The sequence below is a fragment of the Corythoichthys intestinalis genome, chromosome 15 (assembly GCF_030265065.1).
Source record: "Corythoichthys intestinalis isolate RoL2023-P3 chromosome 15, ASM3026506v1, whole genome shotgun sequence".
In the NCBI taxonomy this organism is placed as follows: Eukaryota; Metazoa; Chordata; class Actinopteri; order Syngnathiformes; family Syngnathidae; genus Corythoichthys; species Corythoichthys intestinalis.
The window spans coordinates 26,032,053-26,050,127 of record NC_080409.1 but is presented as its reverse complement, the minus strand read 5'-3'; the positions used below and the strand labels follow the sequence as shown (position 1 = coordinate 26,050,127).

The following is an 18,075-nucleotide window of genomic DNA, read 5'->3' as shown; positions in this document are numbered from 1 at the left end:
AGAGATGATTAAAACTGAAAGCATTGCTGCTTGAGTAATAAGAAGGTTTTTACTTTGTCACATTACCTGAGGTGGAGGATCATTGAAGAATGGCTTTATAATCACAACATGCTAGTTTGACTATTGTTGTATTTTTTGTCTATGGATCTTACGTACGCAAACACACCCTCAAATTTTATACAATTTTTCATTAATTTTTGTACCACTTGTCTTGTAACCCATTGCCTGGCATTAACACAGTGCTTCTCAATTATCCCCCCCCACCCCCAACTCTCTGCTTTATTATTAAAAGTACACCTCTGCATAACACTGTCATTTTTAATATTAAAGAAAAAAAGTGATATACATCAACTTACCTTATACTTAAGTACTGTATAACTTTATTAACAGTGTTGTTCGTAACAGAAAAGACTTAAAGCACATCAATTTGCTTGAATTAAAAAAAGTCACATCCACACTGTAAAAATACACACAAGGTACATTGTTTGACCATAATAAATTCAAATTGATTACAATTTTAACTCATGAGGACAATATGCCAATTTGCCCGGAAAAACAAAAACTAACAGTGCCCGCTTGTTTACTGATGTAACACTGACAAAGCAGGACGTTTTCGTTGAAAAAAATATCAAGCGGCTTATCAATGTGATTGGGGTTTAATGTCACGTCTTAATTGATTTGGTTTCCTGCTGTCCACTGCAAACATTTTTAGACAGTAAACAGACTGATCTTTTCTCGTCTCCCACTTATTAAAAGTCGAAGCCAAACGCTGCATACACTATATACTCTACCTTATATTTCCTCATCTTTGCTCTTCATATCTCCAGTGCTTTTGTTTGGTTCAAAAATACTGCGCACACTTTGAAAATGAGAGGCCACTGCCACCCACGGAGTGGATGTGCAACTACACTTTATTCTACTATGGCAAAAAAGTATGTTGCCCGAGGTCACATGCGCCACCCCCGGCATTGCTCTGCGCCCCACAATGGGGATGTGCCCCACTATTTGAGAGGTTCTGGATTAACATCAATGGACATTCAATTCATTTAAACAGGGAGGAATAACTGTGACTGCTCATCTATCAGTGCCAATGACGGAGCTATACGTACATCCAAATCCAATCTATTTTGACTTGGGAAATGAACGTTCATTTGCCCCTCCCTGTCAAAACTGACTGGACGTCTAGCAGCGTCAAGGACTACCAATGAATTCAACTAAACCTCAAAGGGAGGAAAATTACAAGAAACTGGGGGGGGGGGGGGGGGGAAATCACAAAAAAATTCCTCCCCACAAATCATCCTTGCTCAAGCAAATGCTTTGTGAATAAATATTAAACAATGCTGTTTTATTATCTTTGTTTTCTAAAGTGAAGTAGTCCCACAGAGCAGACATATTTGCTTAGTGGTTTGGTTTACAGTCACAGAAAAGCACGACAGTGCTGAAAACACATAACGTCTGTCACCATTACAGATACTGAGTATTGGATCGGGACAACACTATTTGAAACCATTTACTTACCGGTATGTATAAAAAAAAAAAAGTGAGCAAATACATGTTCTCAGTCACAACTTCGGAGTCAGAGCCTCAGATGTTGTGACCTTTAAAGCGGTTTATGTCTGTGCATAGATATTGGCATTAACAAAAGTGCTTGCAAAAGCAACAGCAGCACTTGCTGAACTGTGCCCGTCGAAAGGTGAAGTATATCACGCTGGATTACCCTTACCTTAATTTATCCGTGCCAGCTTTGTATCTGGAGACTCTGGCCATCAACAAGGGCAAGGAAGTGGCATCCAGCCAACGCTTCTCATACTTTGGTTCATTAGCGGAGGGTGACGGAAGTGATGAATCCTGCAAGAAATACATGGACAATGAGCTTCTTTAATCCCCAGTTGTTAAAGGCGTGTCATGACAGCCTCATGTGGCTCTGAAAAGCTCAATTAAAAATCTTATGACTAGTTAATGTCCAATCCATTTGAACTGGGACGGTGGCAGGGAAAGAATGAATCTTATTTCGATGTAGCCATCCCACTTCCAATGATTGGACACCTAGCAATATGAATGACAGCCAATGAGTAATCGGAGAAAATTTAAAAACATATCCTCTTGTCATGGTTGTGTGCTATGTACCCCACCATAAATTACCTGCAATCCTGAGGTTGGAAACAACAGGATCAAGCTCTAAGACCTACTGTAAAAAATACTAAAAAAAGGAGATGACAAAATACTGTCTTACTGTGCCACCATTGAAATGTGAGCTGCAGTCGAAAAGGGAGGAGGATTCAACTCTGTGATCACCAGGTGGGCCAGGCGAACCTGTGATGGGGAGACAGTTCATCGCATTGTTCACAAAATGTAAATCTATATATGGCGGAAAACACAGACAAGGCTGAAAAAGCAGTTTCTGATCTTGCACCCCTCTTTAAAATAAACTGCTGTATTTTCAGCCAAAAGAACTGTTGTGTTTGATAGAACAATATGTCTCTATGCTGCCATAGCAGTTTCATGGCGCATTAAGCCCCCAAACTATTTTTAATCTGTCCATTTTACCCTGGAGACCCTCTTTTACAGACACCGCGCAACCGCTTTTGTTTCAACCCAGCAATAAAAATAAGGTACGTAATTGTATTATTCAAAATGTCTATCATTAATCGCTTAGAATCAATAATTGATGTCTAATATTTAGTTAAAAAAAAAAAAAAAACATCTATAAAATTATTCACTCGCATATTGCAAACTTTTAAACAAATTACGTCACAATGACAAAAATGGCGCCTGTAAATAGGTCACGGATATCTCCCTCTTAACTATCTGTTAATTGTATTTTTTTGTTATTGTTGCATTTACCCCGATATTTTAGATGATAAATAATCGATGCAAACAAACTAAAATTGAAAAAAAGAAAAAAAATTTAAAGGTAAATGTTTTAAAAAGAAAATCTCGACCACTCCTTGATGTCTGCGATTTCCGCATTGCGACCCTTGTTATATTACAGTTTCACCCATACAATCCCCAAAAAGTCCGGCTGTGGCCATTCACAGCTGTGTCTTGACACTCGGTGAGACATGCTACACGGAGTTTTGGACTGAAACAAGGTAACTACGCGATAATATCTCATTAAAATCATGGTGTCTTTAATAATGCTCTCTCATGCTTTCACCCTGAGTTAGGGTTTAGGGGTTTAATTTTGTTATTTATTTATTTTTTGTTCCCCCAGATAATTGAAATTTTAAGCTTTCCAATGACGTATCACACATGTATATAGGACAATTTTGAAATTTGGCCAAATTGGGGGTGTTAGAGCAGAACTTCAAGTGACCTGTGTGTTTTCCGCTATATGTCGTATTGGCCCGAATATAAGACGGTGTTTTTTTGCATTGAAATAAGTATGAAAAAGAGGGGTCGTCTTATATTCATGGTCTAGGCGTCATACCCATTCACGACGCAAGATGGCGCCAGATATCATTGAAGAGATGTTCTGTCATGACAGATCTCAGCTAAGCTCCCCATTCACGACGCTAGATGGCGCCAGATATCATTGAAGCGATGTTCTGTCATGAGAGATCTCAGCTACTCTCAAGTTTAACCAGTTTGCATTAATTTATTGCAATGTTTTTCCTTTTTCAGATTTGTTTCAAGACTACAGTTAGACTTCACTTTGATGATTAATGCAGTTATTGCAATTTTGTTGCTTTATCACAATAGATTGGTTTATTTACATTTCAAAAACTAGAAGCCATTAATTTACGAAGGTGAGTGCACTTCAGTTTACATATTTAAATGTTCAGATATTAAGATCTGAATGAGGCAAAATAACATGCTTTTTCCCTCAAGTATATTGTTGAACTCATTTGTTTCGGATGTACTGTAATTATTTTCTGTATAATAATTAATTTGGTGTTCAAAAAAGTCTTTTTCCAAACTTGCGTCTTGAAAAAGAGGGGGTCATCTTATAATCAGGGCCGTCTTATATTCAGGCCGATACGGTATATAGCGCCTTTTTTTAAAAATTGGAGAAAAAAAAAAAAAAAAGAGCGACTTATTGTCCGGAAAATATTATACAAAATGTAAGAACTGCATGGTTAGTACGGAATCATATTGTGTCACTTTGAGGAAAGCATCCATGCTCATCCCTGACTCTTCAATTTCTATAGCACAGAGGGTGCTTTGAAACAAAACATGTTTGTTATTGTAACCTTTAAAAACATTCAATTCAGTAATCATACCTAGAGGCAGTTTAAGAAATGACGGAACTTCTCGCAGATAGCGTACAGTAATGATGACTTCATCTCCGGCGGTGCGTAAGAGGTGAACCTGATAGAAAAACGTGAAAAAAATAGTCACAATGATAGTTCAGTGGTGAATGAATAGAAAAATATGTAGAGTAGTCTATAAAACAAAAGTCTGACAAATGTGTTAAGTTTAATAGTTTATGACTTTACAGTATATTAACTTAAAGTGTTGTTAACCAGTTTATATATTAGCGGATAAGTCAATATCGTAATTATTGTACCAGACCTCGAAATGTACACACTCAGTATATGGTGATCAAAACCTTTAACACTGAAGATTAGCACAACAGGAGGTCAGTTTCTAAATTATATACTTACGACTTGGTCATGAGTACAATGCTCAACATTTATGCCGTTGACCTAAAAAAAAAAAAAAAAAAAAAAAATTTTTTTTAAATAATTTAGTATATAAATTAGGGCTGTCAAAATTATCGCATTAACGCGCGGTAATTAATTTTTTTAATTAATCACGTTAAAATATTTGACGCAATTAACGCACATGTCCCGCTCAGACAGTATTCTGCTTTTTGGTAAGTTTTACAGCAAGGCTTTTTGTGCTGTCTAACAGCGAACTCTTGTGGTCGCTTTGCAACATGGTTTATTGTTTTCTTGCCAGTTCAATATGGCTGCACGACATCTCGGGCTGACACCTACGTTGTAATGTTGTGCTTATATGATCCTTGGACAAGATTTGTCCGTAAGTATGGTTGTTGTAAAGAATGTACATATTATGTTAGTAAGCGAAATGTTCTATTTTTTGTATGAGACGCTTTTTGTTTATGTTTAGTGAACCTGTATAGCGTGCTAAGCTAACGTTGTTGCTAATGCAATGCTTGTGTACTTTTTTTTTTTGTAGTTTTACGACGGTCTAAAGAGGACAATGGTTTGAGGCCATTTTATTAATAAATCCGATGAAAAAGGAAGAAGTCTGATTATTAAGGCGTCGTTCACTAGCTGTCTAGCTTTGGAAAAAGTAGACACTTCGGAGTGAGGACAGCATAGACAGATTTAAATGACAGTAGAGTGAAATGCCCACTACAGTCCTTACGTACCGTATGTTGACTGTATATATCCATCTTGTGTCTTATCTTTCCATTCCAACAATTTATTTTACAGAATATATATATAATTTACAGAAAAATATGGCATATTTTATAGATGGTTTGAATTGCGATTAATTGCGATTAATTACGATTAATTAATTTTTAAGCTGTAATTAACTCGATTAAAATTTTTAATCGTTTGACAGCCCTAATATAAATTAATGCAACAGTATACAAATTCCAATCTTGCATAACTGGAAGTATTGTTACTGTTGAGGTTCAAAGGTTTTTCCATTGCAAAGCTTACGTTTTTTTTTTTTTTTTTTTTGCCTATCCATTTTATAGTTGTCCTAATCAAACATTTTTGCACCGTAGTTCAAGTCGGAGTCACCTGACTTTGTGGATCTGACGATACCGAGACCAGACCTCAATGTATTAACGAGAACAAAAGCACATCCAAATGTGAAATATTTCCATACTTTAAACATTTTCACTCTTGCATGATGCTATCTTGCCGTTGACTTCCAGCGACAGCTCGCTTAACGTTCTCCTATCAGCAGTGTTCATTTCCGCTTCCACTGTTTCCAACTTTGTTGTTATGTTGCACAGTACAAAATTCAATTTTTTTTTGTTTCTGTTGACAACACAGTATCCTTTCACATCTTGATTATTTTGTTGTTGTTAATACATCTTCCAAACCTGATCGGTTTCGTCCAATTCCGATTCTTTTATTTTATTCCGATTCTATTATTTATTATTATTTCCTTGCTGCTACCGTTTTTTTTTTTTGCATCAAAATTTTGTTGTCATAGATTTTTGTTTGTATTATAATCCATTTAAAATGGGAGGGTGGCAGCCTTCGTTCACTCACTACCAGGCCATCCCCTTTCAAATGGATTTGACGTCCGTTGCTGTCAATGGCAGTTAATCCAAGAAAGTCACTGACTACCCACCTGCAACACAGCATCACCGACGAACAACTTCCCTGTCTGATCGGCTGTGGTAATCAACAGGAAAGCATCAGTGGTTAATGAAAAAAATTAGAAAATAATTATTCACTTCAAATGGCCTAATGTGGTGGAAATAGCAATCAGTGTCACTCTTTGATCAATCTTGGATGGTACATAACTCGCTTAAAAAAATAACACTCCTAAGACATTTGAAAGATCACAAGATGCTGAATAAAGTGCATAAATATGGGTATTACCACAATAACCAACGCTTTCCACAGAAATTCTGCATCCACAACCAGTTTAGTCAAAGACACTCAATAGTATGAATAGGGAAAGAAAGAAATCTGTCAAAGGATTTAACCACCTTCATCATGCTCATTTATTAACTGTAAAGGCAATGTTTAAGGTAATGTAAAATTCAAATTTTGACAGTGGTTTGAAATTTGCTTAGAAGTTATTTTAGTACATTTGATACACAAACTATTGATAGTCATAATTTGAGGTGCAGTATACTATGAAAAAGCACCATCCATAGCAGCCCACTTGGAAAGATGTGTTACAGCATCTACTTAAATCTAGAGCTGTCCCGACTAGTCGACGTTGTCGACGTCATCGATGACGTAAATGCGTCGACGGGCAAAACATACCGTCGACGGGTAATGACGGGTTTTAAAAAAATTACATGCGGATAAAGTTTAGAATGGCAGGCGCTCGCAATACAAGCGGTTGTTACTGGCACCCCCAAGGGGGCCGCTGTTATTTCAATGTGACCGGCGTTGTCAGATTGAGCAAAGAGGAAGAAAGTGCGCGAGCGAGCGAGAGAGAGGGAGCGAGATCGGCGAATTGGAAAAGTGCGCGGGCCGGGTAGCGCCGAGTTGAGTGGCTTCATCCCCCACTTTTTTGATTTGGTCAATAAAAGTATAGCCATCCGACGCCTCTCGGTGTCTTTTTATGCACGCTGCCGCCTTCCCGAGGAGGAAATCGGACGAACCCAGACGAACTGACGACAACGAGCCAAGTGAATCGCCGGTGAGGAGTTGAAAACACCGCCAATTTCCAAAAAGGGCAGAGATGGTTACACGTGAAAGCGGCATAAAGCCAAAAAAGTCGACCAGAATAACCAGAGCCTGGAATTATTTCAAGGAAAATATGGAGGGTGCCACTGTGTGTACTCTTTGCTAAGCTGAGCTCGCATACCACGGTAGCACGTCGGCTATAAACGAACACTTGAAGCGTCGTCACCCAAGTATAATTTTCCAAGACAACAAGAAACAACAAGCTAGCGGATTGTAAGTCCATACAACTCTCTAACGATTTTTTAAATGGAAGTTGCCTTTATGTGCGTCGTATCAACACGCATTTTATTTAATAAAATAATTAATATAATTATGTATTTTTTTTAATTATTATTAAATTTATTAGGCTCATGGAAGCTCCCACTTAGGGAAAATATATACATATATCCTCTATATACATAATATAAAAAATATATATGGAAACACCACTGGCCTGCTTACTGTAATCCATGACTGCACTAATGTTAGTTATTTAATATTATAAAGTTTTACATATAGTAGTATACTATAAAATTAATACTATATACTTAATTTTTGTTATTGTGGGTATGTGTGCCTTTCATTCAAAATAATTGTGGTAATATTTCAGTGTGCCCTCTGCGTTATCTTTAGGTTAAAACAAACAAAAGTTGAACAGTTTTTCCCCCTCCCCAAAAAATGCGGAATGCACACCGGAGAGAGCATCTGAACTCACACAAAGTATTCTGAAAATGATTGTCCAGGACATTACAATTCATTTTGACATTTAGAACAATATAGACAATGACATACTGCAAAAAGAGTAAGAATTGTTTTGACTCCTGTTAAAAAGGTGAAGTCACAGTGTTTCCGTTTACATTTTTTTGCACCACGATGCCAGCAGCATTTGACCTCATTGTTTGTGATTTATTATCGATATTTATGTTATTTATTTATACGTTAATAAAGAATTTAGGTGTTCCAAAATGTTTTTTTGTGAATTAATAAGCTTTAACAAAAATTTCATTATTAAATTAGTAAAAAAAAATAAAAAAAATTATTAGATTAGTCGACTAATCGTAAAAATAGTCGGCTGACTAATCGGGAGGAAATTAGTCGTTTCGGACAGCCCTACTTAAATCCAAATGGCTGGAGATACCATACAATTTGCGTGACATATTAAGAAAGCGGTTATATATTAGAAAAACAAAAGACATTCATTATGGCAGTTAAAATCAGATGAGTCGTTTTATTCATTGATATGGGGTTTTGCTGTGGGATATGGATAAAAAAATCTCATGATGTGGGCCATTTTATATTCACGATATTAATATGCCACGATATAATACAGTACATTTTTAATTATTTTGTGACAAACCATAAAACAATTATGGCAGCTTTCCCCTCAAATCACTTGATTTTAGAATAGACATTAAACTGGCCTGCCACAAATATTAGATGTATAGTAGTGCTGCAACCTAACACTATTCAATATAAAAAGAAGCAGCATACAAGCATAACGTATATATTTTGCTCAAATATTTAATCATCTACTAATACTTGTGCCTTGTGGTTTTTACTTTTAAAGGGATCCATGAAGAAAGTTAGTAGATTAAGTTGTGGTTCTTAAAAGATAAACGTTATTACGAGTTAAAATAATTTGATATTGAAACCCCTCTTCATGTTTCGTTTTTATACAATTTGTAAAATTAGATTAACTTATAGGTTGCCGTTGTTGTTGACGTTGCAAGGCGGTGACATCACGTAGTTACGCTGTCGGGCTTCCAGAGTATGACCCTGGTGTCATAAACATGTCACCTGTTCAACCCTTTCAATTTGAATGCGAGAGGAACATTAATGAGTATGACAGCTCTGTCGATATTTCACAAAACGAGCAACATAAGCAAAATGAACAGGAAAGACTGGATAAGATGAGACGAGAGTAGGAAAAAAATGTGTTGCCAAAATGTGCTACACCGGCGAAACAAATTCATAGGTCAAAACATGTAACTAATATTACAGATTTTTAAATTAATGGCAATATTTTATGTTTCTAATAACATATTTTAGTAAAAGAGGCTTATTAGAGCCTACAAGTCTTTAAGTTCGAGGTTCCCTTTAAGATTCCTGTTTATTAAGTTAGCAAATTAACATTAATAATAATTGAATAAATATTGAAATTGGAACAAATTGTGTTGTCTGTGTTCAGTTTGGATAAGTGTGTCTATTTTCATTCGTCTTGCATGCACTAGTCATGTACTGTTGGCAGGGGAGACAACAGGGGAGCGACTGAGGAGTGATAGGTACATCTTTAGGCCGAGGATTGAGTACTACTATGGCAAATGGAATTCTAGAATATAGCATATCAGCACAAATTGGCTGCGATCTCCTGGCCAAAATGTGCATTGCAAGAAAAGGTCTATTTATGGCAATAATGACAATAGATATGGCATCACATTTGTAATACTATTCTGAGCGAGCAATGATAGATTTTGAGCACAGAAAAATATGTTGAGTGATCAATTAAAAATTTTGAGCATGCACTGATAGATTTTAAGCACAGAAAATAATATTGAGCAAAAATAATAACCCGGAAAAAGCAAAGGAGACGCAATAGAACAACAAATTCTATAACATGAGACAATAATCATGATAACATCAGACAATATCATAATAATAAATACTTTGGTATGTTGTTTTAAAAAAAAGTCATCCTTCTCCTGTCCAATTCAGTCTCCTTCGCTTTTTCAGGGCGAATGTAACAAGTTATCTAATTGAAGGGCATACAGCCAATCGGTGTACTTCAGCCAGCTCTCTGATTGGTTGGCTTCGTGGCACATTTGTAACGTGTGTGCCAAACTGAGCACTCAGAGAAAACAAACCGGCGAGCTCAGGGGTTGAGAGATTGAGCGAGAGCAGAAGGGGGAAATGGAGCAGGTAAAACTAACATGCAAACAAAATTATGGAGCCCAGGGTAGATTTTTTGTTTTTTTGCACAATATGTTTTTCTGTGTTCAAAATCTATCATTGCTTGCTCAAAATTGTGGCACAAATATAACGCCATAGATAAACATGTAAAATATCGATAGAAAGTCTTTTTGGCAATATACTGTATTGTAAACAACAAAATTTGGATGAGATCAATGTATTATTTTAGCCTGGTCTTTATTTCATTCATTCATTTCACATTGCATAAGCTATGTTTAAGAATTTAGGTATCACACAGTATTCATAACATATTTCTAAAGGTGAATATATTCATTTATTTTTTGCCAATATTAGATAAGACTCATCTTTGCAGTACATCGGTACATATGTAGATAAATTATGCTGGCAAGGCCATCCAATGACAAGAACATTTTCTGTAGTCACGAAGATTTCTTGTCACCTTGATCAAAGACTTTTCACTCCGCACCTTTAAGTAGGATAAACTACATTCTTACCCACTTGATCTTTAAAAATCTTGGAAATAACCACAGGCACGTTATTCTCGGCACCCCCCTGAAAAGTAGGAGGGATAGATGAAACGGTGGATCTCAACAATAACCTCTGCCAGACAAAGCACTTTTCACTTCTACTTCCATGTTTTTATAATCAAAGTGGATCTGCTTACTTTGATGCTCAAGCCCAGACCGCCTGTTTCTTGTCTTCGGAGTAATACAGTTCTGTGCTTTAGAAAGTGTGAGTTTCTTATTGGCAAAAGGATATTGTGAATGTGACAAGTGGTCTGGAGTTATGCAGCGTAAATCATAATACAATGTTGGAAGCCCCCAGGGGCACTTACATTTACTTGGGATTTGCTTCCTCTTGTGCAAACCACATCCAGCGTCTGTATGGTTAATACCTCTTTAGTCAGTTTCAGGCAGACGTCATAGGAATTGTTGGTGTCCTCATTGTATAGCAAAGCGATTCCAGATTTCAACTGTTGGAAATGAGAAGCACATCGGCATTATGAAGAGCAATTAAGTGCACAATGAACGAGTCAGATTCTACTCATAATGACTCAATGGTAGCATGTCGAGCTTCAAGTAAATTGGTCTGCATGACCGATTTAAATGATCACTTAAAGCCCTCCCAATCAAAATGGATTGGACGTCTATCACAGTCAATGGCAACCAATTAGTTAATACTTAAAATACATAAATACTAGGGCTGTCAAGCAATTAAAATTCACAGCTTAAAAATTAATTAATCGTAATTAATCGCAATTCAAACCATCTATAAAATATGCCATATTTTTCTGTAAATTAATGTTGGAATGGAAAGATAAGACATGACTGATATATACATTCAACATACTGTATATAAGTACTGTATTTGTTTATTATAACAATAAATCAACAAGATGGCATGAACATGAAAGCGATCTGTGGATAGAAAGACTTGTAGTTCTTAAAAGATAAATGTTAGTACAAGTTGTAGAAATTTTATATTAAAACCCCTCTTAATGTTTTCGTTTTCATAAAATTTGTAAAAATTTTGAAAAACAAAAAATAAACTAGTAGCTCGCCATTGTTGATGTCAATAATTACACAATGCTCATGGTGCTGAAACCCATAAAATCAGTCGCACCCAAGCGACCAAAAAACACAAGTAACAAATGGACATGACACTGTGCTGTCATTTTAATCTGTTTGAGTGGGGCATGTGTGTTAAAAGCGTCAAATATTTTAACGTGATTAATTTTAAAAAATAATTACCGCCCGTTAACGCGATAATTTCGACAGCCCTAATAAATACATTTCAAAATCATCTTTTACACCAGACTCCGAGACGCTGAAGATGACGTAATTGGGCCCAATTTGCGATCACGTGATCGGGGCCATCGTTAATGTATATAATTTCATTTTCACGGCTCAAACATGTAGACATGTGTAGGCATTGCACACCAGCACATTTAGCAAATACAGCCTCAGCGCTGATGAAAAACGACTGAATGTTTCATGATTTTGGAGCCTAATTTTATTTACCCTGGAGATTTTTCGAGCAGTTGGCATGGCTGTAACAACACTCCTCTGTGGTGTGTCAAATTCATGAGATGTTTATTGTCACCATTGGGACATTGAAGGCAATTTGAGCAAATAGCAAAAGTAAAATCAGCCTTTGTTGTTATTTGTCTATTTGAGAATGCGGTTACAATCATGACATGATGAACATTATCGAGCTCATTTTTGTGTTCTTTCAAGAAATGTGTCTCAAATTGGTAGCCCTTCAAATTAATCTGTACCAAAGAAATGGCGCTCGGTTTCAAAAAGGTTAGGAACCCCTAATCAAGACCATCAAAAACAGTGCCATTTCATGATGCAAGTAGGAGTCAAATGGATGTGACGAAAGAATATTCCACAGTGGGCAAATCAACTAACAGAGTAAAAACACAACTGAGAGAGATAATTATTAAGTAATGAGGACAGTGACGTAACGCCGCAGTGAAATGCTCTCTTTGATGCAGGAAATGAAGCTCTCTAAATACATCTTGGTTTTACATTGTGGCAGTTTGTACATCAGTGCCTCCTTGGCGTTTCATACCTCTGTGTTAAATGCAATGGAAAGGACAATACAGTCTGCAGTTGTAAGACATGTTCACCTTTCTAGTCAACTATTCTCTCCTCGGCAGTCATCTAATCAATGATTGAATTAGAAACTCCCAATTGAAGTAGTTACTCTATAAAAGCTTTTTAAAGATCAGTAAGATGAACCACACGCTTCCGTTTTAGATGTGACTGTATTACACTTTCTGTCAATGCAGTTAAAATGTCAAGCCAGTAGTCAACATGCTGACTGGTCAAAATTGTGTTTCTTCAGAATACATCAAATAGTACTGGCCTCTCGTATGTAGTGCAAAGCATATTTGCATTGGTGAAGAACCACATCTGTGGGTAAGACCTGACAAGAATAAAATCTGAAATAAATAAATCTTACACTTTCCCTGCATACGTCAAGAAAAGAGGCATCACTCTCTTTTCCTTCAAAATATTGCCCTTTTCAGTTTACATTGGCTCTTGCAACACAAAACTTCCCAGGCAATGATAACCTTGAAAGGCGACACAACTGTCAAACAAACACAAACACACAAACATGGCCTCCAGACAGAACCTGCCTGGTCATAGAGCTTATATACACATCAATCATACTTTCTTCACCCTTTCAGGGACTGTGGTCACTAGAGTGGACATCTATTCAAAAGTTATTATCATCTAAACTTATTTAATGACAGACCAGGTGACAATGTATGTGTTGTGATTTGGGGTGTGACAAAATATATATGGTGATATATCGTGATACTTTGCCAAGAATCGAGATATCGTTTTAAAAAGGTGTCAATGTCTAAGAAAAAGAGACCCATAAAATACCCCAAAATCAAAAGGAAGTACAGTGATACCTCAGCTCACGAACATAATTGGTTCCCAGAAAGTGTGTGTAAGGCGAAAAGTTCGTCTTCCGAACATTTATTTCCCATAAGAAACCATTAAAATGAGAATAATCCGTTCCCAGGTCCCCATAAAACATAATTTTCTACTAAATAAGCCTTAAAACTACACAAAAATATACCTTATTTTATGTATAATAAATGTGCTATTGTATTATAATTAAAGAAATAAACTGTACTGTATAATAAAGTCGTTTTATTTACCTTTGTGATGGTAGTTGATGGCTTGATGGAATGGAGTGGGAGGAGGAGGGAGGGAGGGAGTTACTGTTTGGAAGGAGAGTGTTACCGGCAAAGTGCGCAGTTAGCGTAGACTCCACTGCTGTGCCCCCCACATGCTTTTGGTTGTTAATAAAAGTGCCCACAAAAAGCCATCCGACGCCTCTGGGTGTTTGTATGCACGCCGCCACCTTTCTGGAGAGGAAATCGGGCGAACCGAAGACAACCGACGACAACGAGCCAACGTGACTCGCCGGTCCACTTCTCACTACGGTGGGAAGCTGAAAGCACCGCCAATTACCAGTCGAGGGCGAATTGGTAACACGAGTCACCTTCCATAAGGACTGTAGGTAACTCTTTTTCGGTCCCATAATAGCAAAAGTACACTCAATATGGTCCAAAATGTCTATCAAACACAAACCGCGTCCGCACTCAACGAAAGTGAGGGGACGAACTGGGACGCCGTGAGCGTGCGTCAGCTTCTCGTGGCGCTTTTCGACCGCGTGAATTGGTTCGTCCGCCGAAAACTAGTTTGTCAGCAGAGACTATATGCTTGCGAATTTAATGTTCTTGAGGCGAAAAGTTCGTGAGCTTAAGCATTCGTGAGCTGAGGTATCACTGTAAATGAAAATCAACATGAAGATGACCATAACTTGCCCAAAATTACCGCATTGCCTGACATTGGCTGCCACTACCCGCCATAGACGTTCAATCCGTTTGAAGTGGGAGGGATGGCAGCGAATGAACGAATGTTCATTCGCTGCCACCCTCCCAGTTCAAATGGATTGGACGTCTACCTGTGATAAACTCATTCCAATTCACAGCAGAAGCTTGTTTTTCTGTTTATTAGTTGTTTGTAGAATATCCTCGAATGATTTCCTGACCAATGAATCGATAATCGTTGTATCGCCATATCGTCAGATCATCGTTATCGTGAGCTTTGTATCGCAAATCGAATCGTATCTTGAGTTACTAAGAGGTTCAACTCCTAGTTGTGATAATTAGTAAAAGAGAGACATTTATATTGAAAACACCTATTGAAAGCAAAAGAGTCAATAGGTATATATATTATACAGCGGAAATCACTCAGGTGACTTGAAATCAATAACTTTTGGGAAGAAAATTCATGAGGAAAAAAAAAAAAAAAGAAAAGCTCATGTAATGTGATGTATGCAACTCTACTATGTTTGATTGTGCGTCCTTGGCTGCAGAGGGACGGGTCTTGATAAGCATATGCTTCTCCCGTCTGCCCTTGTCTTTCTTCGTTTTTTTTCTTTCTTCGGGCTAATCATATCACATTTTGCAACTGTCAATGATGATGATGATGACATTAACATTTCATTCAAGTTCCGCTCTGAGATAACCAGTTTTGCCGAATTTCAAAATGTTTTGCATGTGTGATACGTCATTGGAAAGCTTAAAATCTCAATTTTCTGGGGGAAGAAAAATTTTGAAAAGGAGGGCATTTTAAAAAAAGAATGTTTAAACTCCTAAACTCTAACTCGAGGTGAGCGCACGAGAGAGCATAATTAAAGACACCATGATTATAACGAGATATTATCGCGTACTTACTTTGTTTCGATCCAAAAATTCTTCTCTGTCTTGACATGTCTTACCGAGTGTCAAGACACAGCTGTGAACGGCCACAGCCGGACTTTCGGGGTATTTTATGGGTGAAACACGGTAATATAATAATGGTCGTAATGCAGAAATCGCAGACATCAAGGAGTGGTCGAGATATTGTTTTTGAAATATTTACCCTTTTAAACATTTTTATTTTCATTTTTTCTTTGTTTGGATTATTTATCATCTAAAATATCGGGGAAAATGCGACAGTAACAAAAAACAAACAAACAATGAAGCGATAGTTATGAGGTAGATATCCGTGACCTATTTAAAGTGCCTATAACAGCAAAAAGCATGTTTGTTTCATGTTTTCCACTGTATTTTATGCTCCTGAATGAAATGGACGGCTTGGATGTCCGTGGAAGCGATCGATATATTTATTTAGTGTTTTGAATCCCTCGCCATGAAAATGAGCGACTTCCTGTTTTGACGAGGATTGCTAATGTGACGTCAGCGGGATAGTCATCATTAGTATACAGCCAATACTGCAGTATGCAGAACGACTGTGGATTCAGCTGGTTTTGCGGATTAATTCGTTTATTTTTTGCATCACGCCAATCAAACGGCTGCAGAAAAATGTTGCTGCACCAGGGAGAGGTGTGTGAGCCTTTAAGGGGTTTCAAAAGGTTCCCATTCACCGGTGGATATTGGCCAAAACAAGCCCTACTACTGTGGGACCATTGGACTTAACGAGGAAGTGAGTAAACATCGTGTTTTGTATTATGTCAAATACTGGGATCATTTTAATACGTAGGTGACTTGCATTTTGTGGCTGACATGCTCCTTGTCCACTCGGCCGACTAACCCCTAACCCCCCGCCGGGAGAGCACTATACTCGGCTTATTGCCCCCTTCACGTGCCCGGTGTTTTGTCTAATTTTCCACCCAATCAGAAATTGCAACTTTGTGTTAAAAATCGGCGCGAATACAGCGATTACAAAGTAAACACTACAAACTTTCATTAAATAAAGGACTATTTACTTACGTTTCATTATGGATGGACATGTAGAAAAGCTCTCCTAAGACACACTTTTGTCATGTTAGCTGCACAACAACTGCAGCCGCTTTCCTTTGACTCTCTCGCTGTTTCCGTCTTCGCCGTGTAGTAAAGCATTATCTTGCCATATTCGATTGACGATACGGCAGCTAACGCTCTCCTCCGACGTTGGCCGGTTTGTCCGGCGGTCATTGTCCAGCTGCTTCCCCGCAAACGAGCCCTCTGCCTTCAGCAAGGGAACGACGAGCTCTAACTCGCTGCCGGGTGGGTTGCCGATCGGCGAAGACAATCGACAACCCCGCTGCCGTGTGAAATGATCTGGGCTAGTTATGTGTGATTTTCCGCTTCAAAGACTTTGAAACGTCACTCAATTTGGGTTAGCATGTCGGCTAGCTGTCACGCCTCTTTGTTTGTTTACATTCTCCGAAGCCGGCAGGGAAATGACAAAAGCCCGACTAACTACAGTGGCATGAAATATCGTTTGGGAGGACCATTTATTTAGCCATTGGCAAAAAATACTTGGATAAAAAGAATATCCTGTAAAAATATTGGAGTAGTGACTGAAACAATGACATTTTGCGGCTCTCTTCATCGCATTTTCCTATTTCTGAATAATTCCCCTTCAATGGGCTGAGTAGTAAAACAGATGAAACCATTCTCCTGCCGATGTCATCCACTGGTTGAGGACGCTAGAGCCCTACAATGGTTGGCGTGGCTAACCGGCAGATTAAAAAACTAATTTCTCCTCATCTGCGCTTTGCCAAATTGTTCTATATAGGCGAATCGTCTCAAAATATGATTGTAATTCACATAATACTGCTATTTAAGACTTTTTTTTTTATCCTGTTGTACGCACTTTTTTTTCATTTTGACGTAATTTGTTTAAAAGTTTAAAATATGCGAGTGAATAATTTTATAAAGTCTTTTTTTAAACTAAATATTAGACATCAATTAATGAAGTTAAAAATGATAGACATTTCGAATTATTTATATTACTTACCTTCTTTTATGGCTGGGTTGAAACAAAAGCGTTTGCATGGTGTCTGCAATGCGCCATGAAACTACTATGGCAGCATATAGACATATTGTTCAATCTATCAAACACAACAGTTCTTTTGGCTTAAAATACAGCAGTTTATTTTAAAGCGGGGTGCAAGAGCAGAAACTGCTTTTTCAGCCTTGTCTGTGTTTTCCGCCATAAATATATACACCGTAAGGGACACCATCAATCAGCGAGTTTATTTTCATAAATAACGCACACCTGATAATATGGCGCATTAGGCCATCAATGCATTTGTTCTTTATCTTTTAATGGTGATGTTTAAATGGGAATATTAATTGTACATTCGGCTAGTTCTTCACCATGCACTGATATAAATACCATAAATAACAGTACTGTGCAAAAGTTTTAGGCAGGACACCTGCCTAAAACTTGTATATTTTTATTATATTATGTATATACAGGATATACTGTATGTATATATTTTC

General features: G+C 37.4%; 1 protein-coding gene across 2 annotated transcripts in view; it reads right to left on the bottom strand.

Moving 5' to 3' along the window:
* The window catches only part of sntg2 (syntrophin, gamma 2), a 52,356-nt gene that overhangs the window by 26,950 nt on the left and 7,331 nt on the right, over positions 1 to 18,075 (bottom strand). For both annotated transcript variants that reach the window (XM_057860055.1, XM_057860053.1), the window contains exons 2-9: positions 11,104 to 11,241; positions 10,933 to 10,989; positions 10,763 to 10,820; positions 6,286 to 6,329; positions 4,608 to 4,649; positions 4,224 to 4,311; positions 2,234 to 2,313; positions 1,724 to 1,848 (exon numbers count right to left, since the gene is read on the bottom strand). In XM_057860055.1, coding sequence (XP_057716038.1) covers positions 1,724 to 1,848; positions 2,234 to 2,313; positions 4,224 to 4,311; positions 4,608 to 4,649; positions 6,286 to 6,329; positions 10,763 to 10,820; positions 10,933 to 10,989; positions 11,104 to 11,241 — 632 coding nt within the window. The remainder of the gene's footprint in view (positions 1 to 1,723; positions 1,849 to 2,233; positions 2,314 to 4,223; positions 4,312 to 4,607; positions 4,650 to 6,285; positions 6,330 to 10,762; positions 10,821 to 10,932; positions 10,990 to 11,103; positions 11,242 to 18,075) is intronic.